At 41.1% G+C, this 22,233-nt stretch overlaps 1 protein-coding gene across 5 annotated transcripts in view; it reads left to right on the forward strand.

Moving 5' to 3' along the window:
- SLC23A2 (solute carrier family 23 member 2) overlaps positions 1-20,223 on the forward strand; it is a 76,295-nt gene extending 56,072 nt beyond the window's left edge. For all 5 annotated transcript variants that reach the window (XM_075736541.1, XM_075736542.1, XM_075736540.1 and 2 more), the window contains 10 exons: positions 809-879; positions 2,022-2,203; positions 5,072-5,192; positions 5,900-6,056; positions 7,606-7,753; positions 8,333-8,438; positions 12,866-12,995; positions 13,141-13,278; positions 14,412-14,507; positions 15,070-20,223. In XM_075736541.1, the coding sequence (XP_075592656.1) occupies positions 809-879; positions 2,022-2,203; positions 5,072-5,192; positions 5,900-6,056; positions 7,606-7,753; positions 8,333-8,438; positions 12,866-12,995; positions 13,141-13,278; positions 14,412-14,507; positions 15,070-15,302 (1,382 nt within the window). In that variant the 3' untranslated portion in view covers positions 15,303-20,223. The remainder of the gene's footprint in view (positions 1-808; positions 880-2,021; positions 2,204-5,071; positions 5,193-5,899; positions 6,057-7,605; positions 7,754-8,332; positions 8,439-12,865; positions 12,996-13,140; positions 13,279-14,411; positions 14,508-15,069) is intronic.
- The last annotated feature ends 2,010 nt before the right edge of the window (positions 20,224-22,233 follow it).

Raw genomic sequence — 22,233 nt, forward strand, 5'->3', positions numbered from 1 at the left:
TGCTTACTTCTAACTAAAGTTCTTCCCAGGGGGCCCTTTTGATTCTCTAATCATTTATATTATTTATGTGTTTATAAATCTCTTTTTATTCACTTACCACCTGATTAGTTTTCCTGATGTTGTTTCTATAGAAAACTTAGCTTTAAGCATTCATGTTTTCTCACTGGGGGAGTCAGATTTAGCACGTGGGTTTCAGTGCCCAAGAGGTAAAGGCAACTCTGGTGTGCTGTAGTAGTGCTAGCTGTGCGGGATATTTCTGTGCGCCAGAACGTGCCAGTATCCTAATACACGCTTTGCTGAAAGAAAATACTGTCCGATAACCTTTGATGGCAAGGCAATTTTTTTCCACTACTTCAGCTTTTCAGAAAGAGCCTTTGTTGCGTCTTGCTTTCAAACGTTTTAACCTTCAAAAGGTGTCAGATGGGGTTGTTACCACGAGTCAATTCAGCATTCAGTGAGTGATCTAAATTGGTGAATAACGAATGTTGGAGTACTTGATTCCTAGCGTGCAGTTGAGTAATTCTCCATTCATCAATATATCGGAGTGGGAAAAGAATCCCTAATTGACCTTTCTTTTTGAAAGTTCTGAATTTTTTTCCACTTTGGTACAGTGGGTAAAATTAGTGGTTAGCTCTTGGGGAATGTAAGCATGTTATTACTTGATTTGTAGCATTGCAGAACTTTTATTCTGTGTAAATCAAGGCTCATTTGTCAGACACAGCTGAAGGAGAGATTTATTTTGTATTAAATGGTGGCAAAGTGGCCGAGGAATAAATATCTGTGTTTTTTCTTTTCTTCTTTTTGTAAGATATAACAGTTACAAATGGAACAACAGAACTGCTTCACACTGAGCACATCTGGTATCCCAGAATACGAGAGGTAATGTAGGAGTAGCCTTTAGCTGTTGATCTGTCCGATTCCAGTTAAGTTTCTCACCTAACTGTCTGTGTGCCTTGTCTTTAAGTTGGTAATTTCTTCTTTAACTACAATTTTCATTTGAATATATCCTTTTACTCATTTCATGGAAGTCTTCATCTTTTCAACTTGTTTGTTGCTGGACAGCAAATACAAGGAGTTAGTTACCACATACCAAAAGACAGAACGTGCAGTAAAATGCACAAGTGAGACGAATACTCTTCTTGTAACATTTTGTGATTTGTGCTCACTGGTAGCAGTTTGGCTTGCCTGCTGTCACTCTGTTCAGTAGGCTGTCCCATGGAAGGTAAATACGCAGTTAGCAAATCTGGTTCATCCCGACGTGTCCTAAGTTGGAGACTATTCTGATAAGACGTTGATTCTCCCAAGAGACTTGCTGAAATATTATCAAACTCCTTCTCCACTTGCAGCAGTGCAATCTGAACTTCGTCATGCTCTGCAGAGCCCAGGATGAGGGTTGTGCCCAGGCATCACACCAGAGTGGTAGATAGCGTAGTCCAAATTAAGGCGTGTGTCATGGAATTTATCTCCCATCCCGTTGCTTTGGGCTGCAAACTTTTTCTTAATTAAAAACAACCCCTCTCTCTTCCCCATGTTCAAACCATAGCTACATCCTGCCAAGAGCCCTGCAGCCAAGAGGGCTGACAGTCTCCTGAGACCACAACGCTGCTCTATACCAGCTTCTAAGGAGCACTTGTGAACAATGCAGCATACACTCTGCCCCTAGGAGCTAGGAGCATCACCTCCGTGGCGCCACCAACCCTTGCCGGTTCGATCTGAGAGCTTAAAGGTTAGCCTGGAACCCAGGTCTCCTGTCTGACAGTGTGATGTGCTATCCACACAACTACCAGACTGGCCCACTGGTCTGTTGTGTAATAGTTTTGTGGAGAAAACCATAAGTGTTATGCTTAAGCAATAAGTCACTTAAACATAATGAGCTGTTTTATGATGAAAAAATTGCTGAGTTCTTCTGTGTCACTGAATTCTTTTAACTGCAGTTTGTTATCCAGAGCAGAAAAAGAAATGGTTTGGGTTTGCTTTTAAGATTTGACTGAACTGTCTCTTTCCCGTTCTTGTGTATTCAGATCCAAGGTGCTATTATCATGTCCTCCTTGATAGAAGTGGTGATCGGTTTGCTTGGCCTTCCCGGCGCCCTGTTGCGATACATTGGACCTCTGACCATCACACCAACTGTTGCTCTCATCGGCCTCTCCGGTTTCCAAGCTGCTGGAGAAAGAGCAGGCAAACACTGGGGTATCGCTATGTTGTAAGTACTCCTAGGTGTTCTTGGCTTAGGCCCTGGGGGTCCCAGTTGGTAAGTCATCATGCAGGAATTTTGGAGTGCCAGGGAAAAGCCAGAGAAATACCATCTGCAGGAATGTGGGAGAGTCTGGGTAGGGTCAGCTGGCAATTTGGAGTAAGAACCAGAAGCAACTCAAGAAGAGGAGGAAGGAAAGGACAACAGCTGAAAGTGAGGCGTGGAGTACAGAGAATTTTATAGAACAATAGTGGGTCTGGGAGCCATTGGCTGAGTCTAATTCAGTGCTATAGAATAGATGATTTAGCAAAACACCAGAGAGATTAGTGAACAATTTGTATTTCTATTTTTATGATGCTATTGTGTATGTTTCTTATTCTGCAAAAGTGGGCAAATGCCATTGGTACTAGTGGTTCGTTTATCATTATTACTGGTTTGCTTATTTGTAGCCAAGAGAAATTTGTATGACGACAGAGAGTGTGTGTATTTCCATGCGTGCCATCAGTTGGTGAGGCATAAGTAGACAGATTTCTGTTCAGTAGACAAAAAGGCTTTTAGAGTGAATTTCAGGGCATGGTGTGTGTGCTTCTGTAGGTATAGATGCCAGGGAAGTTAAAGAATTGACATTAGTGGTATGAAGGGGAATACCTGAGAAAAATGAGATGAAGACAAAAGGTTCCTGTGAGATACTGTGGCTAACCAGCCAAATAAGGATGGAAACCCTGTTTTAGGGAGAAGGAAATTGGCTGAAGCAGCTGAATATATATTCAAAGTACAGCAACCAACTTTGTGCTGGCTCTGGAAGCGGAAGGAATGACTTGGTGAGATCAGATTCTGATCTGACTAATCTGTTTGCACAGTACTTTGAACATGTAAAGTATTCTGTAAGTGCAGCTTATGATTAAAAGGGCGGTTTAATTCTCTTTTATCTCGGATGTTAACATCATGAAAATTTTTGTAATTCTATTATGTTAAGCAGCTGACCCAAAGGAACATTTTATTTTCCTGTAAAACAAATGCTGTGCAAGTTTGGACTAATGTTAAATCAATCAAGAAGACCTTTGGTGAATTGGACATAGAAACATGTAATTAAAGTTGACATTTTGCAGATGGAAAAAAAATAAATCAATTTAGGAACAGGATTTAAATAGTACCCAGGCAGTAAGTATTTCTGGCTTCTGCCACGCAAAACTGTGCACTAGATTGTCGAAAGTAACTCCATGGCCACCTAGAGCCACTCAAAAGTAACTTGATCTCTACAAGATGTGGCACTTGAAATCATCTTGACTATTCTGATGAGATAAAACTACTGTATTGTTATCTAGCACGGCAGAACAATACCTGTGTAAGAGCTGTTATCCCCTATCAGCCGCAGATGCTGTTTGACAAGACTTTCAGTTTCCCAGTTTTCTGACCTTGCTCGTTTTGCGGGTGCCAAGGTGAAATAATTTAATCCATAAAACACATCACAGAGTGATCTGTAAAAAGGGAAATTATTCCTGAATCGGTCGTTGTCTGTATATCTGTTTCTGTGGGCATTTAAAAGTTTGGTGGTAATTTACAGAATGGCAGTAAGCCCCCCTGCCATGTAGCCAATACAGTAGTATTTACAATAATCTGATGTTACTCCATTATTTACAACTCTGTACAAAATAAATCAAAATGCAAAGCCACCTGTCCTCAGGGCTGCTGGATAGCTGCTCTTATTGCAGAGCCCATCGTTCCATAATGGGCTTTGGGAGAGATGCCAGAATGTTTCCTGAATGCGAGGCAAAGGTGCCTTTATCATTCGACTCTAGTCGGGGGTAGAGGCTTTAAATGACACCCTTCTTGTGCAGAGGTCTTTGTTCCCGGAGACTGAGGGAGAATAAAGCTCTGTTTTGTTTCTTACAGACTGAAACTGATCTTGGACAGAACAGGGAGGGAAGCTTAAAATCTGCCTTTATTTTATTTTGTTTTATTTTATTTTATTTTTTGTTTTAAGTCAACTGATAAAAACATAATCTCAAATTTCAGAAAAAGCTTTGCTACTTCAGACAGCTTGACTCTTTGTGTAGCCTTTTTATAGCAAAACTGGTTTGGGCTATTTCAGAATTGAGCAACCTGCCCTGGCTTTTTATTTTTCATTGCAGTGGATACTTAGTTTTGCTGTAGAGTTGAATTAATTTTTAATGTGTAGAGGAGCTTAGCAGTTTTGATAAGGGGGGGGAAATGCATAATACTCGAGGCATCTAAAAACTGGGGTTACTGGTGAACTGCAATTGAATGGTATCTTGGGGTTTTGACTCTATTCTGCTTGATATACAGCTGTTTAGTGAAAGATGCAGGTAAAAAAGAATTTGGGGTTCTTAAAAGTTGAAGAAAGAATTTCCCTTAACAGAAGTTTTTTTCAAGTGCTTTGGAGTTTTCTGCACGTTTTGAAATGTAAAAATGAGTGTATACTGGCCTCCAGTTTCCCTGTTGCTTCCCATGTGCTAGCAGCAGCCTTGGTGCTTCGTACGCAGGGCAGACCTGGACATACAGGTAGTTAGGGCTTGAGTCAGAAAGAAGTAAGCAGCACAGCGTAGCCCTTTGCTAACGGCTCCTCAGCTCTGAAGATCTTTCATTAATCTGATTAATTTAACTGTTTTCATTTACCTGTTTGCTGCTGGGTATTTTTGCAGCACTGTAGAATACAAATGATGTTGTTTTGGCTTAAGTGGCATAATAATTTATTTAAAATATATTCGCTTATGATGCCTTGTCTTGTGCTAAATATAAAATGTACGTTTTTATTTTGTGTCTGAAGAGTCTGAACAGGTTTATGCTGAGATGGATTTTAACATACTGGTGCTAATGACATGTCTCTCTTGTCCCACTCTCCTCCTTTTTTCTCAGGACTATTTTCCTAGTATTGCTGTTTTCTCAGTATGCCAGAAATGTCAAATTTCCCTTACCCATCTACAAATCCAAGAAGGGATGGACAGCATACAGGCTGCAGCTTTTCAAGATGTTCCCTGTAAGTAGTTGAACTTGTTCTTCAGCTGGCAAAAAAACCCCCCTAATTTGTGTTTTGGGGCTTTTTTTCTCTTGGTTTTGATTTTTCGTAATAATACAATAGATCATAAAGATGAAAGAAAAGCTTAAATGGACTTGTGGGAAACTTAACTAAATGGCTTGGTTGCCACAGGAAATAGTCTCGTAGTCTTGCCAGATCCCATTCTGGTATCCGTCTCTGATGAAGAGTCATTGAAGTGATGAAGATCATGGAGGGGAGGGGGTAGAGAAGAAGGTATGTTTACGCATGCAGTGAAAGCCTAAACTGAGCCTTTCAAAAAGGGATGGCGAGATCATTATCTTTGAGTTTTATGAAAGCAATACTCCATTCCCCGGTGTGAAAGCCTTCTTTTTTTATTTCTCTGGTAAAATTGAGACTAATTCACTAGTTTGTCTAAGTGCCCATTTGGAGACTTTCCCATTTGTTAGGGGAGAGAAGAGGCTTACTCTAATTCTAAAGCTTTTGTAACAACAGCTTCGTTAGGGGCCGGGGGGGAAACACCTAACAGATCTATTACAGGATTTACTACTTGTTTAGACTTAAAATATCACTTAAGATCGCACTCAGCTATGTGTGTAATAGATATTCTGTGCAGGAATTGTTTGCTGTTGATGAATATTGCCAATGATGGTTTATTTTAAACGGCTTTTTCTTCTCCTCTTTCACAGATTATTTTAGCTATTTTGGTGTCATGGTTGCTTTGCTTCATCTTCACTGTGACAGACGTCTTTCCCCCTGACAGTTCAAAGTATGGCTTCTACGCTCGCACAGACGCCCGACGAGGAGTGCTGTTGGTAGCTCCGTGGTTCAAGGTTCCTTATCCTTGTAAGTATGTCGGGGTTTAAGGGCTGTGTTTTTCTAATAATATGTGTGTGAGTATCATTTCTGTTGTTTTCAGAAGTGTTGCTATTTTTTTCCTTAGTGCTATATTCTGATGCACTTCAACATGCACTGACCTAAAGACATCGTAGGTGGGGATGATGGTTTTTTCCTCATTTTCCTCTTTAATTTGATACTTTAGGGTCTCATCCAAGAAAGACTGAGTCTCTGAAACTTGAGTTTGTAGAAGGCACTTGCAGGGTTTATTTATCTTGACTTCTAATAACGTAGTGTGACTGTATATAAAACATGAATTTTCAAGGAATTTATCTGTACTTGTCAATACTGTGATCAGCTGCTGTTAATGTTATAAATAATAGGGATGGGTTATTACAACTCCTGTAGAGCTACTGAAGTCACTGATTCTCATTATCTAAAGAATCAGTAGTGTGTGGAGTTTTTCCAGTTTAATCCACTTCCCTGCCACAAACACACCCGTGCTTGACTTAGCACAACGTCACAACTACACAAAAACGCCCTGACTTCCAGAAGCAGCATTGGAATCGGGCTGATGGCAAGTCAGAGGATGCTGGTCAATGCTTACCAAAGGGCAAACCAGAATTTACAAGAGAACATGAAACACTTTACACAACATCTTGGATGTTTGTGTTCTTTTGCTGGCTGCCTCTAGGTTTAAAGCTGTTAAAGGCTGTTTCTTATGGCATAAGGTAGAGTTGCACAACTGGTTCACCCTTGTGCTGCTCAGAAATTAATGGGGTAATAATAGAGTAATATTCTACTAGAATAGAATAATAGAAATTGTTAGGACTACCACTAAGATGTAATGAGGCAGCTTCCTTGTGGTTTTCCATATGCTTTGGATCTGATTAGTTCTTGAAAGAAACCACTTCTAAAGCAGTATAATAGAAGCTTTTGGGAAAGAAGAGGAATAGAACGTCTCCACCCTGAGCAGACCCTTCATATTTGTGAAGCCTTGTTCATTCACGTTTGTGTGACTTAAAGTTCCTTTTGTTGCGAGAGGCTCATCTATTTCTGAGAGATAAAAGCATCAAGGCAATTGCTGTGGAAAACCTGCCAAGCTTTTCTACAGGCTTAAATTAATCTTATTTTCTTTTCTACAAAAAAATTTGGAATTGGGAGATACTTGTGCAATGATCGTAGCTGGTTGTTGGCCATTCTCTTTGGTAGACTAAACTTGCAATCAAAGACCGAGTTTTTAGAGCAATAATAATTAAGTGGCATTTGCCTCACTGATCAGAATTGTTTTTTCACAAGCAGTAGTTTGAATTCCTTCTTTCTGAACAGGAGGAATTTTTTTGGTGGGGTTTAGGGTTTTTTGGGTTTTTTCCAAGCACGATCAAAGCAGTCGGTTAGGCAGTTTTTCCTTTGCTCCTTTCATCTACTTGAACTTGCCAGACTGTGTTACTGTGAAGGGAGTTTGTTGAATCCATTAAAGATGAATAAATGGCTTTGTGTTTTGATATCTAAATTGTTTTCTGTGGCACGAGAGATTTCAGTTTTCTTTTCTTCACAGTTCAGTGGGGACTGCCAACAATTTCAGCCGCTGGAGTAATAGGAATGCTTAGCGCAGTTGTTGCTAGCATTATTGAATCAATAGGAGATTATTATGCCTGTGCCAGGTTGTCTTGCGCTCCTCCTCCACCTATTCATGCAATAAACAGGTATGTCAAAAAAAGATAGATTTTTCAGTGTCTTAAGCTACTTCCCCCCCCCCCCCTTACTTTTTTTTTCCCCTTAGGATAAGACAGGAATGTGCGCTGAGGTTAGATGTTACATTTTGGTCAAACACAAGGGCCAAGGATCTGAAATATAAGATGCAACTGTCATGTTGAATTATTTTGTTGCAAGTGTAGCGTTGGAAACTTAGTCCTATTCCTTCCGGGCTCTGTGGAAGTTAATAGTACAAGTTCCATAGGGACGGAACTCTAAATCGGTTCTGGAATCGGGGTAGCTTGTCAAATTCACTTGAAATGCAATTTTAGAAATCAAGAGCAGCTCTAAGTTTGACTTGAATTATTTTGTAATTTCCTCAGTTTAAGAATGTGGGTATCTTAGATACAGAAAATAGAACTGAGGTTTTTGGTTTTCCAGGTTTGTTGGAGCTTGAAATATGAATTATAATAATTGATGCAGCACAGATGCTTTAACAGGCACTCATGTAGCATACAGTCATAAAGCACCATCTGAGGTGAGTCTACACTAACACAAGTTTGACTTTTTTTTCTGTTTGTCATTTACAGAGGAATTTTTATTGAGGGTCTCTCCTGTGTTCTGGATGGAGTATTTGGGACAGGGAATGGTTCCACTTCTTCTAGCCCTAACATTGGTGTCTTGGGCATCACGAAGGTACGTGCTTTCCCTTGATTACTCAGTGACTTGACTATTTTATCTCCTCTGGTGGATGGCTCATGCCATTTTCATGTTTCACAGTGTGATCCTCTTCCAAGAAACTGCACTACTTAGTACTTTGTGCAGACAAACTTTACAGAGCATTCTGAATTTCCAGAACTTGTCTGTACCAGCCGTTGTCTAATAGAAGGGCGTTCTAGATAAGGACCCCAAAAATCTTTTATTCAGAGTAAAGGGCAGTTTGATGCTAAATAAGCTATGATGCTGATGCTGCACAAAGCAGGATGCTAAAGTAGCGATCCCTTTGAAAACCAAAAGGCATTCTAGGGCTCTAGGGTGTTTTGAGTTGAGGCATAAACACTGTAAACTGTATAGAAATTTATACTCTTTTGGATGTCTGGGCTCTGAAAGCATTGGTAGAGAACAGGCTATTTTTAATGTTTTGCTTGAACACACAATGAAATGCAACTTGAGGTCCTTGGGTCTTATCTACGTCTGTACTAGGATGTTACACTGACACAGCTAGAACAGGAGCTGCAGTCAAGGTAACTTCAAAATTAAATGTACCCTAAATGTTTCTTTCCATCATTATAGTTTTTTAAAGCACTGGGCATGCTTAGGGGATTATACATTTTTGGGGTGTTACTCAGCAAAATATATAAGCACTTGAGGAATTCCTTTGTTCACATGCGGAACTGAATGTGTGCTTGAATGCCTGGCTGAACTGGGAGACCTTGGACCGCAGATAGATTTGCTTGATATTGTTAATTTAACCTTGTTAAGAAATATCAGCAAAATTGGTAAGAGTAATTTATGTTGTAGATGCGTACATCTTGTTGCGTGTTTTGCTTGGAAGCTATAAATCTACTTCATGCGTACAAGATAGAAGATGTATGCTCTCCACTTAAAATAACTCATCCCTCTGACTTAATCCAATACAGATGATGAATTTATCTTCAGCCATTTTTTTCTCTGCACAAAGGATGATTCTGTTCAATTTTAGGGTGGAATATAAATACTAATAGCACCATCTGCTGTCTGTATACGTCTTCCATTCAGATGCTGATGGAAATTTCCTAGAAAAAAAATTGGTTAGAAAAACCCTTAAAGAAAGGTTTATTCTCTTCTGCTTCCTTTCTGTTGTTACTTCATAGGACTTGATATGAATTAACAGCACTTTTTTTTATTAACAGTCCCCAGAAATGAGTGTATATTTTGCTTTGGAACAGCGAAAAATAAATGTTAAACTGGCAACTGTTACAGAGAACAGAGTTCACTACAGTTAGGTCTGTTCAGAGCGCGTGATGGAAGAGTGAATATGTCTAATCCAGAATGGCACAGCTGGATTCCTGTGCTCCAGTGTTTGGTCTTGTTTTCCTGGCTGCGTACTCATTCCTAAAAACCTAATAGGTTTTTAGCTTCAATTTATATCAAAAATAGATTTTTGGCATGTAGATGCTCTGCTGGTTTTTTGGGAGAGGAAACCTTTAGTGCTTGTGAGTAAAGACTGCATAGTCCTGGTGATCCCATTATACCAGTGCAACATTTGAAAAGGCATTTACCTCCCTCGAAATCAGTATATGATTACACTTAGAATTTAGATTTGAGGCTTCAACTGGATGTAAATACTGGAAAGTCTTTGAGCTAGTCTGTGACCAAGTTTTATTTGAGAGGAGAGTCAATTAAATCTGATTAGCTGGGGCAAAAGTATAGGCAGCTTATGCCATCATGTTGATGATGAAATGGATGCTACTAGGTACCATATCATGCACTCCAGAATAATCACATAAAGCGTGTGTATGAGTGCCTGGGAATAAATATGTGGTTTGAGCTAAATGCTGGCCAGAATGCTTTCAGTAGCTTTCAAAAGGAACTTCATTTGTTTGCCTTGTAGTGATTGGGTATTTGCATAAATAAATGTCACTATCATGCACATTTTTTAAAGAATCTGCCTATTTCATGCAGGAAGATAATTTCAGTGCAAGATATTGGTGGTCCTAAGAAAATGATTATCTGTATAAAAAGTAGAGAAAGGTGCAGGCTAACTTCTGTTGTTCTAGTGAACGCCCTAATTTACTGGTCTAGCTTCTGTTTATGGGTGAACACATCTCACCTGACAGTTAAGCAGTGAAGTATATGAGGAAAAGAAGTACTTTTACCTTAAACATGCCTACTGTATCTTTTTTTTTTCCTGCTTTCAGTTATTTAGCACAGTCACACATGATTAACAAATTAATTCCTACTTTTCTTTCAAGCTTAATACTCTGTAACAGACCTACAAAGGGCTTTGCTAGAAACCACCTTACCAGCATAACAGGGTTTTTTTTTTTTGCTCTGGTGTACCTCTTATGCAAATATAACACTTAAAATATCAAACATTCAGATTTATCAACTACTATTGCAGCATAGTGCCGGAGAAATACTGGCCCAAAGTTTGAACGCTTAAAATAAAAATGGGAAGGAAGTGCAGGCACTTGGTTTCACAGTGTTAGCACAGCCTTGATTTGCGTATGCAGTGAATTTATCTGTCAGGTATCAGCAGTCCTGGCTAACTGGGAAGGTCCCAGCTGACTGGAGGTTGGCCAGTGTGACGCCCATCCACAAGAAGGGCTGGAAGGAGGATCCGGGGAACTACAGACCTGTCAGTCTGAGCTTGGTGCTGGGGAAGGTTATGGAGCAGATCTTCTTGAGTGTCATCACGTGGCACTTACAGGACAACCAGGTGATCGGGCCCAGTCAGCATGGGTTTATGAAAGGCAGGTCCTGCTTGACCAACCTGATTTCCTTCTATGACAAGGTGACCTGCTTAGTGGTTGAGGGAAAGGCTGTGGCTGTTGTCTGCCTGGACTTTTAGTAAAGGCTTTGACGCTGTTTCCCACAGCATGCTCCTGGAGAAACTGGCTGCTCAGGGCTTGTTGTGAGTTGTGGTGAATGGAGTTAACTCCAGTTGGCAGCCAGTCACAAACTGTGTTCCCCAGGGCTCAGTACTGGGGCCGGTTCTCCTTAATCTCTTTATCAATGATCTGGATGAGGGGATTGAGTGCACCTTCAGTAAGTTTGCAGAGGACACCAAATTGTGTGGGAGTGTCGATCTGCTCGAGGGTAGGAATGCTCTGCAGAGGGATCTGGACAGGCTGGATCGATGGGCAGAGGCAACTGTATGAGGTTCAGCAAGGCTCAGTGCCAGGTCCTGCCCTTCGGTCACACCAAGCCCAGGCAATGCTACAGGCTTGGGGCAGAGTGGCTGGAAAGCTGCCTGGCAGAAAAGGACCTGGGGGTGTTGGTCGACAGCCGGCTGAATATGAACCAGTAGTGTGCCCAGGTGGCCAAGAAGGCCAACAGCATCCTGGCTTGTATCAGAAATAGTGTGGCCAGCAGGACCAGGGCAGTGATCGTCCCCCTGTACTCCGCACTGGTGAAGCTGCACCTTGAGTGCTGTGTTCAGTTTTGGGCCCCTCACTCCAAGAAGGACGTTGAGGTGCTGGAGTTTCTCCCGAGAAGGGCAACAAAGTGGTGAAGGGTCTGGAGCACAAGTCTGATGAAGAGCGCCTGAGGAAACTGGGGTTGATTAGCATTGAGAAGAGGAGGCTGAGGGGAGACCTGATTGCTCTCTACAACTACCTGGAAGGAGGCTGTAGCCAGGTGGGGGTCGGTCTCTTCTCCCAGGTAACAAGCGATAGGACAAGAGGAAATGGCCTCAAGTTGCACTGGGGAGGTTTAGGTTGGATATTAGGAGAAATTTCTTCCCCGAAAGGGTTGTCAAGCACTGAAACAGGCTCCCCAGGGAAGCGGTGGAGTCACCATCCCTGGAGGTATTTAAAAGACGCGTAGATGTGGTGCTTAGGGACGTGGTTTAGTGGTGGACTTGGACTTGATGATCTTAAAGGTCTTTTCCAACCAAAACAATTCTATGAATTCAGTTCTGATCTCAGAGAGGGATGTTATAAAATCAGTTGATAATCTCTGTCTAGAAAGCTTGCATCTCCTTCAAGTGAACTGTGTGGTAAGTAACTAATACATGTGTTCTTGTGTAAAAGGGCAGCAACACATGGATTTTTACTTTTTTTTTTACGTTTGCATTACAACTGATCCGTTTGCCATCTCCTAGTTATGGGACTGTGCCACATTTCATGGTTATTGTGGCTATAGCAGTTGCAGATGGTTTTAAAGATGACTTAATGTTAATGAAAACAAAATCAAACAAAGTTAGGTTAGAATTGGAGTGGAGCCATGTGACAGCTGAGCCCTCCAAGACGTTTGTACAGGCTCTGCAGCCTGAGTTTTAACACCACAAAAAAAATTATGGATGGAGGCTTGAAAAGAAGTTTTAAATGCAAAAGAGAAGAATAAAAAAAAATGCAAGGCATGAAGTTGGACCAAGTGCAGACTTTTCCCGGTGTCCTTTCCTTTTTCTTCTCCTGCAGGTTGGAAGTCGCAGGGTTATTCAGTATGGAGCAGCCTTCATGCTCTTGCTTGGGATGGTTGGCAAGTTCAGTGCTCTCTTTGCATCACTGCCTGACCCCGTGCTCGGTGCCCTCTTCTGCACTCTCTTTGGTAATGCATGTTTTTTTTGCTCCTTTCTGTGTACCGTGTGGCTATCTCTTTTTATTCTAGTGCTGTGTTTCTATGTATGTTGCTATCTTTTTTTTTTTAAGAAAAAGACTATATAAAAGCTGAGACTTGTTTTATTTTTATTTAGGGATGATTACAGCTGTGGGGCTATCTAACCTCCAGTTCATAGATTTAAATTCTTCTCGTAACCTGTTTGTACTTGGATTTTCCATTTTCTTTGGACTTGTCCTTCCAAGCTATCTCAAACAAAATCCACTGGTCACAGGTACGTGTTTCTGCTCATTTATACAAAGCGTACTTTTACCTGTACTCATCTGCAAAGTACATACAAGTACAAAGTAATGTAAAGGCTAAATAAGAGAAACAACTCAAAGTATTATGGAGACAATAAAAGCTGTAGATATGAAGGAAGGTGTGTTCAGAGGAGAATTAATTGGGATGTTGAGCCCTGAATTGCGTGTTTCAGTGGGATACATCTGAAGTTGTCCTGCTTTCTCAGGGTATGATTGCACAGCAATGGAAGGAGGCGATTGCCAGTTGGACTGGAAGAAAGACCAGAACAATGAATCCAAGTTGTAAATGATGTTAGAAGAGATACCAAGGCAGAGCTTAGAAGCTAGGAATTTATTTGGGGTTTGAAAGTGTTTGTCACTGCGGACATGTGTTCTGAATCTGAATTTTAATGAGCTCAGTTTCAGTCTGTTAGCCAAATTATAGTTTTGGGGAATTTGTGGAAGAGGTTTTCTGTTTGAGTACTGTCTTCTCAATAGTGGTCATGACAGTGTGTGGTCATCAAAGAAGGACTCTCTACAGGAATACTTAAATTGATTTTTTAATATATTTTTTTAAAGCAAAGATTAACTAACTTTTTATAGCTATCGCTTCAGAACCAGATTTAAGAGCATATTAACCTACTTTTAGTTGTTCAGAAAAGCAGACCATTCAAGCAGAGTTAGATGGTGGTATATTAATGCAGTGTTCTTGGTACTATGAAGTCTTGCCCTTTTAAAAGGTAAAGGTTTGTAAAAGGAATTATTTTGGTCCACATGATTGTACATTTATGAACATCTCTCCTTTTCCACTTTGTAGTTTTCTATCTAGTTTAAATTAAGCAGTTGTGTCTGCAGTAGAAACTAAACTGACATTTTATTACATTTTTATAAGCAACTGAACGTTCATGGAGTTACGTTTTTGGAAAGAAGGGGTCCCCATGGTGTACTGCATTAGTTGAAAGTTCTTCTGCATCTGTTCCCACGTGGTTTTAAGAGTCTGAGTTGAGCAGATTCCTCCGTGAACTCAGTAGCAAGTTTTCCCAGTCAACCTGCGTGTCAGTCAGTAGGATGTGTATATGTATGATCTAAATTCAAATTCTAAATATTTTTTTTCCTGTTCTTCTAGGAATAGCGGGCATTGATCAAGTATTAAACGTTCTTCTCACTACAGCCATGTTTGTCGGTGGCTGCGTTGCATTTATTTTGGATAATACCATTCCAGGTCAGCATGTGAACTTGTCATTTTATCTGAAATAACAACTGCCTTTCTGAATGAAGATAGCACAGCATTTCATGGAGGCAGGAGATGAGGAAGAGATCACTGCCTTTGTTGTTGACTTCTTTAACACCTAGAGCAGACTGCTTAACACCTGCGTGCCTCAGTTTCCTTGAGCATGCTTTGAATCTTTTTCAGGTTAACATCTCCATCCTATAAAACATACAAAATAGCTGATAAAAATCAAACCAGAATAGTCTTCTTCCAAGGACAGAGCAAAAGTATTTTAAGACCCAAACCTGCTTCCATTCATTTGAGAGCAAAAATTTGCCTCGACTTCCAGTTACAAAGGAAAACCGATAATAGCCATTTCCAATAAACACTTTTTTCCCCTCTTCCTGCCTTTTTTGAGGAGTCTAGAAGATCTTTCCAGTGCTTTGCTGAACATGGTATCTGAGACTTGGGTTTTCTTTCTTCTCATAACCTCTACTATGTATGTGTGTGTTTACCTAAAGATAACCATGTTTGGGTTTTTTTTTTTTCCTTTTTCTTTTCTTTTGACTTTTAGGAAGCCCTGAAGAGAGGGGAATACGGAAATGGAAGAAAGGGGTTGGTAAAGGAAGCAAGTCACTGGATGGCATGGAAACATATGATTTGCCTTTTGGCATGAACTTTATTAAAAAATACAGGTGTTTCAGCTTCCTCCCCATCAGCCCTACCTTCATGGGTTACACGTGGAAAGGCTTCAGGAAAAGCGGTAACTGCAGGAGTACAGATGAAGACTCAGAAGCTACAGTATAGCCTTAGTTGAAATTATATTATCTAGTTGTAGTAAAAAGATGTATTTGCAGTTTCTTGCTGATTAAGAAGCATTAAAATATATGTTTTGTATATCTGCATTTAAATTCTGGAACCAGAGCTGAGACGGATTTTTTTAAAAAAAAAAAAAAAAAAAAGCTTTCCTGTTGTGGGTGGTGGTAGCCAGATCTAGTGTCTCTGGGTCATGTTTGCACATACTCCTCTGATTTTCAAGTTATAGATACCTGCGCACCTCAGTCTGTTTATTTTAAATAGGGCATAGATTCCAGAAGTATGTAGGTGCTATTGGAAAATGTTACTTTTTCTGGTGAGTTTATTTAAGTCATTGATGCTGGCTTTTTTGGCGCATTCATTGCTGGCAATGTTAGTTACGCCAGAAAATTTGAATCCTGTGAAGCGGTGGGGAGAAGAAAGGAAAAAAACTTTACTTCCCGTCATGTCAAATCCCATGTGTATTGTTTTCTACTCACTGATTTGCACATTCCATGTTTTCAGCCCCCTGGCAACCAGGCTTAGTTGATACTGGCAAATCATGAGAGTATTTTTTGAATTACCGATAATTCAGTCAGACGTCCAGTGTTAAGACAGAAAGTTTCTGTAATAACTTTGCCGATGAAAACTATGACCGACTTCTGATAGCTTAGTGCTGTAGAAGGAACTGCTCATTTCACGTCAGTTTGCAGTTTTAAACGTTTGCTTTTTCTGCCTGGCATTTAACCACCTAATTATAGTGTTCAGGTGCAGGTTTTCTCTAAAGGGACACACGTAGCTTGAGTTTTACAGAGATGGGAAGCTTTAACTTCCAGAGGGGACCTGGTAACAGTTTTTACAGTGCAATGTCTGTATCCAGCAAGACGTTTCCTGAACAAAAATGCTAATTTGTTGAGCAGTTCTAAGCAATTAACATCTGCATAGGGCAGCTTTCCCAGCAGGGAAAGCTACGCTGGCTGCCAGCATTCGCTGGTTTGGATCTGTGCAAAATTTTCTTGGTTGGACATTGAGAGCCGATGCTGCCTCCGAGTGGCTTACATTGCATTGCCTCTTTTTCTTCTCTCCTGGTGAGGTTTCTGCAAAAGCTCGTTACTGCTGCGGAGGTGATCGTGAACGGCAGAGACACTACGTCTGATGTCCGCATCCACTGGATGGTCTAACGGGTATTGGGTCCAATCAGGGCACCATTCAGATTTTTTTTTTTTTTTTTTCCTGGAATAGTCTCAGCTCTGATGTTATGTGGGTGTTCATGCTCATCATGCATTCATAATTAAAAGTTTTATTCATGTTTAATGTTCTTACTATTGCAAGTTAGTTTTAGACTTCAGTGTGGCCCCAAAAGCATTTTTAAGCTGTGGAGATCATCAGGGAAATGTAGTGTAATGTAATTTCAAGGCCAGTATGCTCTACGGTGCTTGCGTTCTGTATTCCTGGAAAAAACATAACAGTAGATGCTGTAGTTCACTAATATATTTATCAAAGTTTGACTACTGGACAGGAGCGCAGGAACTCTGTTTTCTCTGAGTCTACTTCCAGGTGAATTTGTTCTTGGTTATTGAAGCATGGAAGGGTTGGGGTGGGGAGGGCAAGGAAAGAGCCTAACGGATCAGTACTGAATAGTGTAGAGTCGGAATGATTCCATTGATATCGTTCTCAGCATGCCATGGCTGTTTCCTGAAACTATTTTATATCGCTTTTTCCATAACAAAGCATGTGTTTGTTCCTGCTTCAGGGAACTTTCAGTAGTTTGCAGTCTTGGTGTCAATTGGACTTTCTCGAAAGCTGGTCGGAAGAGTTATTGTGTAGTAGACAAGGTTAGTTTGCCTGTGAAACAAAATCATTTTTATAATTTTTAAATTTTTCCTCTTCAGGTAACGAGGTGTTAGATTTCCACATCCACTTGCAGATAGTTTGAGTGCGGAGACCTCTAATCAGTGGCACGAAGCTTCTAAATTTCCCAACTTGATGTGCAACCAAAGATATGTGGGAGACATGGGGGAGTTAAAAATATATATATGTATAAAAGGAGGGGGGAAAAAAAAAGCCACCTATATATGGTGGTTGTAATGATGTAAAATGCCAAAGTTGGTTATCTTACAAATGTTGAGAAAGGGAGGCTTTTTTATTTAAAAAGGTGCCACCTCAGAAATACTGAAATGTCAAGTCCCGTGATGCCACTGGGCATGGAGTGCGACAGTGACACCCGTGTCCCCAGGCTTTTCTGACTTCTCCCCCCAAATATTCTTTTGATAACCTCAGTGCTCACGCAGTCAAGAGACGAGGCGATGGGAAATGGCGTTTGTCTTCTCTCACCTTTGGCTGAAGTAAAGCCCTGTGTGTTCTGCATTGCCTTCGCTTGAGAATTGCCGAGATGCTCAGTCAAATTACAGGGCAACAAATCCAGGGACATTATTTTTCCTCTCCCCGGAGCAGAACACCAGCCCTTTCTTGCAGCATAGGAAAGACTGTCTGAGTAGGTGAAGTCCTATTACTCAGTTTAACTGTTGGATTTAATTCTTTTTGTGATGTTGGGTCCTACCGTGCCGATTCTGTTGCCTGGCTGAGAGCAGTACAGCAGCGTTTACCTGGCACATTTGGTTTTCTAGCCGCTTACCTTGGTAACACTAAAATAAGTAGTTGTAGTTAGCAGTCATTTTTGTAATCAAATTTGGGTGTGTAACAACTCTCTCCATCTTATTACGAATGTGAATGGTTAAACATGAGCCTCAGTTTTGCAAAGCAGATCCGCTGAAGCGCCTGTGGACCTTAAATCTTTCTCCCACGTCTGATTTTCTACGCTGGCATTTTAGTGGTTATTGTGAAATGCCCTAGCCGGGGGGAGCACGGTGCGCAGCCCGAGCTGCAGATGCGTTGCGGAGGATTAACTTGCAGTTTGGAAAAGCATTTAAATACTTCGTGTTTGCTGGTTACGTCCAGGCTTTGATGCGTTAAGGGTGGCTGGATGTAGAAATCTGACTGTAAATGCAATGTTGTGTTTTTCCTGTATGTGTTATTGCCTGCCTTTCAAACAGCTAAACGAAACAAAACCACATAGGGAAGACAACACCTGAGAGATGAGTTAAGAGGCGATGAGATGTTTCAACCAAACGTTAAGACAGAAGGGCAAATATTCATGGTAGAAATATCATTTTGTCATATCAAAGATGGCATCAATGTATGCAAAGCAAAACAACTTGGGACTTTTGTAATTGATATTCTATTGTAATTTTTTTTTTTTTAGGTTAAATTAAGAATTCTTGCTAACATGTTGAAACACATTTTCTAAAGCAAATACTTGCAAATTATACCTATAGAAATTTAGGTTTCATAGCTAACAGCTATGACTGATTAATGTTGTCATATTAGAGTGTGTTGGCAGAGGAACTTAATTAGGTACCTCGCTCAGAATGTTCAAACTTTAAACTCAGATTTTGCTTTATGCCTTTTAATACTGACTTTAAATATGGCAACTTGGTTTGTACATGAATATTGCAGTATTTTATTTCCATATATTAAAAATAACATTTCCACTCAGGATAAATGATCGCAGTTTTCCTGGGAGGGAGTGATATGATTGTCATGACAATGTCATGTGATGGTAGAATTTCTTCATTGACGAATCTATAGTAGTTGTGTATACTTTATTTACCCATGTTTATGTTCCTACCAAAAACTAAAGGGTTTCTTTATTGTTCATCTCCCTACTGAGATCTTGGTACTCCCGATGCAGAATTGGCGCTCGCAAACTGAAACCCTCAGTACTATTTATACCACAAGGAGCATCAGTGAGCGTGACCGGTTGTTCATAGCATTGCGTCCCTAAGAAAATGGTTGAAAATCACATCATTTGTGGTATAAACAGCACTCCAGGCGCACGTGGTGTAAAATAGCCGACTTCCAGTGGTTTGGGCGAACCGTTGGATGCTGACACGCAATCTAAAACATAATTTGTATATCGATGTAGAAAATGCATGTGTGACAGACCAGCACAACCTACAGTGTTTCTTTTACGTGGCCTTCTTAAACCAAAAGCAACTTTTTTTTCTTTTTTTTTTTTAAGGGGCGGGGATGGGGAGGGAAGTGGTGGGTCACTCTTTTTTCTTTTTTTTTTTTTCTTCTTTTTTTTCTTTTTTTTTGCAGCAAATGTCCCACTTGGTGCACGTTTCTTAATATTTCTTACGGCTAAATGGCCTTTTGGGCCGTGGGACGACAGGTACTCTCTATGCTCTCATGTTTCTATAGCTGCCATAGGTCATTGCAGTATTGGAGGAGGCCACAAGTTTGCTGGTGTTTCGCTTCTGCCCATGAGTCTAGACAGCTTAGCGCTGGGCTGCTTTAAGTATCGGGCATCCGTGTTCAGAACCATCCAAAATAATCCTGTCTAGTTCTAATTTGACTGTGACTGTGCATCGTCATCCGTACTTATTGATATGAGAGATAGATTTAGAATTGCCTTGTGTACTATCTGGCATTTACTACATCTTTCCAGGTAAATCATCTTGCTGCCAGTCCAAATTACTGTACTTTTGTCTGTTTATATCAACCTTTGGCATAACAAACTATTGACTGTTCTTAGGCAGTGGGGATAAATATTTTTTTTTCATGACTTTTTTGTGACTGACTTTGGCTGTAAAACTTTTTTGTTAAACAGCAAGAGGTGTTTTTTGGGTTTGGGGTTTTTTTTATTTTGGTTTGTTTGTTTGTTTGTTTTTTTCCCCCGAGATGTGTAATTCTTTTATGGAGTTGGTTTTTTAATTTCATATTTTTTTCTAACATTGCTTCATTAAACAATTAAATATTTAAAAATGTAATATTTGGACCAGATGTTGTGAATAATAGTAGATAAAGCTATTTTATTCTGTATTTTTAAAGCTGTTCAGTATAAATAAACGCGGGCATAGATGCAACTTGACAGCGTGGTGTTACACTTCCTTTTAAACATCCCCTTCGAAGGAGAATCGAGGTGAAGACCAAACATTTCTTTGTAGCAAGTGCCACAACCCCCAGCCGCCTTCCCAACCCTTCCAGCTCTCCGCCCGCAGCTCGTACCATGAAGACACATTACATTTCCTTGATTTATTTGGAAGAATGCAATGGATTATGACCTGGAAACAGCTGTTTGAGGATGCACAGCACTTTTAGATGTCAGTCAGCCTTCAAGGTATCTGAGCTACTATTGGTTTTTAGTGGGAATTAAGACACCCAAATACGTCTCTGAACTTAGGTGTAGCCCAGCAGGACTAGTCCAAAAAATGATGGGAAGAAAAATGGCAAAAAGCCGCCTAAATCAGGAGTGAGGGGAGGTGAAAGTAGACCTGGTATCAAAGCTGGTGGAGCAGCTGTTTGACCAGGGCAAGGGATTTCTAATCGTTCCCGAGCTGGGCTGGGTTTGGGGCCGGGATGAAAACGGCTCTGATCTTAATCCCAATTAATCCTTTGTGCTACTGGGTCAGAGCTCTGGAAATAAAATTGAGTTTTCTCCTTGTGTCTTGCCCGAATCAAAGTTCAGCAGCATAGACCCAATAAGATGGGCTTCACCCCAGACTGAATCTCAAAACCTGAGGATTTTCAGAATGACTGAAACCTCCTCAAACGGGCACAGGGACCGTGTTTCGAGGAAACGCGTATTGGGTAGGAGCAAAGGCCTTTTCGAGAGCCACGTCTCTTCCCATCTGGTTCCCGGAGGCTGCGTAACGGCTAACAGATGCATCCAACTGCGTAATATTGTTTGGTATTTACTGACAATTAGCTTGGGGGTCTTTAAGTCAAAATAATGGGAAGCTGCCAGGGTGTGAAAGGGAGTTTGGATGCTTGCTCAGTCTGGGGGGGAAATACTTGAATTTTCGAGCTGGTGCCTTATGCTTGGGTCTGACCGAAGTCGACCTCTAGGCTCAGCTATGGGAGTGGAAACAGAAGTAAATGAATCGAATCCAATGGTTTAAAAGGCATCAACCACGTTCCCTGTGTGACATTTAGCACAGAAACACCGATTTAACCTGCGAATCGGGCGCTGTAACATCCCTGTGTGGCAGAACGCAGGCTCTGACTTGGGAGCATCCTTTTCCTGGGAGTTTTTCGGCAGCCAGGAGGGATGCTCAGGCTCTGGCAGGGCCTGGGAAGTTTTGGTCTCCTGCCGCGTGGGTTTGGTTCCTCTTGGGTTCGTGCTCACAGCCACCGTGCGGGTGAGGAGCCGGCAGCCTGTCTCAGCCTCGTGGGTTGCAGGGTGTCCTCGTTTGGCAGGAGTGGGTCAAGTTCCTTTTATTTGGTAAATAAATGCCTCTGTCCAGGCTCGATCCTCCCTGACACACCACGTGTGCATTAAGGGCAATGAGCAGGATGTTGCAAAATCGGGATTTAACCCCAGCTCTGCAACCAAGTTCCTCCTCATGCTCATGCAGGTGCCCACAGCAAAACCCTCTTTATTTAGGTTTTTTTCCCCCTTTTGCTCCAATAGCGTCCAAACTGCGCCCTGGGAGATACGGTAGAAGCTTTCTCTCTCTTCGGGGCTAAATCCCAGGGTTTGGGGGCTGGGGTTTGCACGGCGCAGGCGGCTGGGGCCGGCTCCGCTCCATTGTGCGACGCGGCTGGGCTCTCCCCGCAACAAAGGGCCTCTCATCTCCTCCAGCCCTCGAAGATGCTGCTGGAATATAAATACTAACCCCCATCCCGGCTCGCTTTCGCCGAGTCAGTGTTTCCCCAAGCCAGATGGCTCCTCCTGAACTTCTCAAATTTTACATACAAGTCAAAAAAAAAAAAAAAGGGGGAAGAAAAAAAAAAAAGAGCTGATTATAATCCGTGGTTGTAAAGACTGCTTGTTTTGCTAAACCAGCTGTTTAGATTATTTCTTTGTTTTTGTTTTGGGGTTGGTTGTTTTTTTTTTTTTCCCTTCGTGTGGGCCGTTTCTAGGCAAATTCCTTAAAAA

Source organism: Balearica regulorum, chromosome 27 (genome assembly GCF_011004875.1).
Source record: "Balearica regulorum gibbericeps isolate bBalReg1 chromosome 27, bBalReg1.pri, whole genome shotgun sequence".
Taxonomy (NCBI): domain Eukaryota; kingdom Metazoa; phylum Chordata; class Aves; order Gruiformes; family Gruidae; genus Balearica; species Balearica regulorum.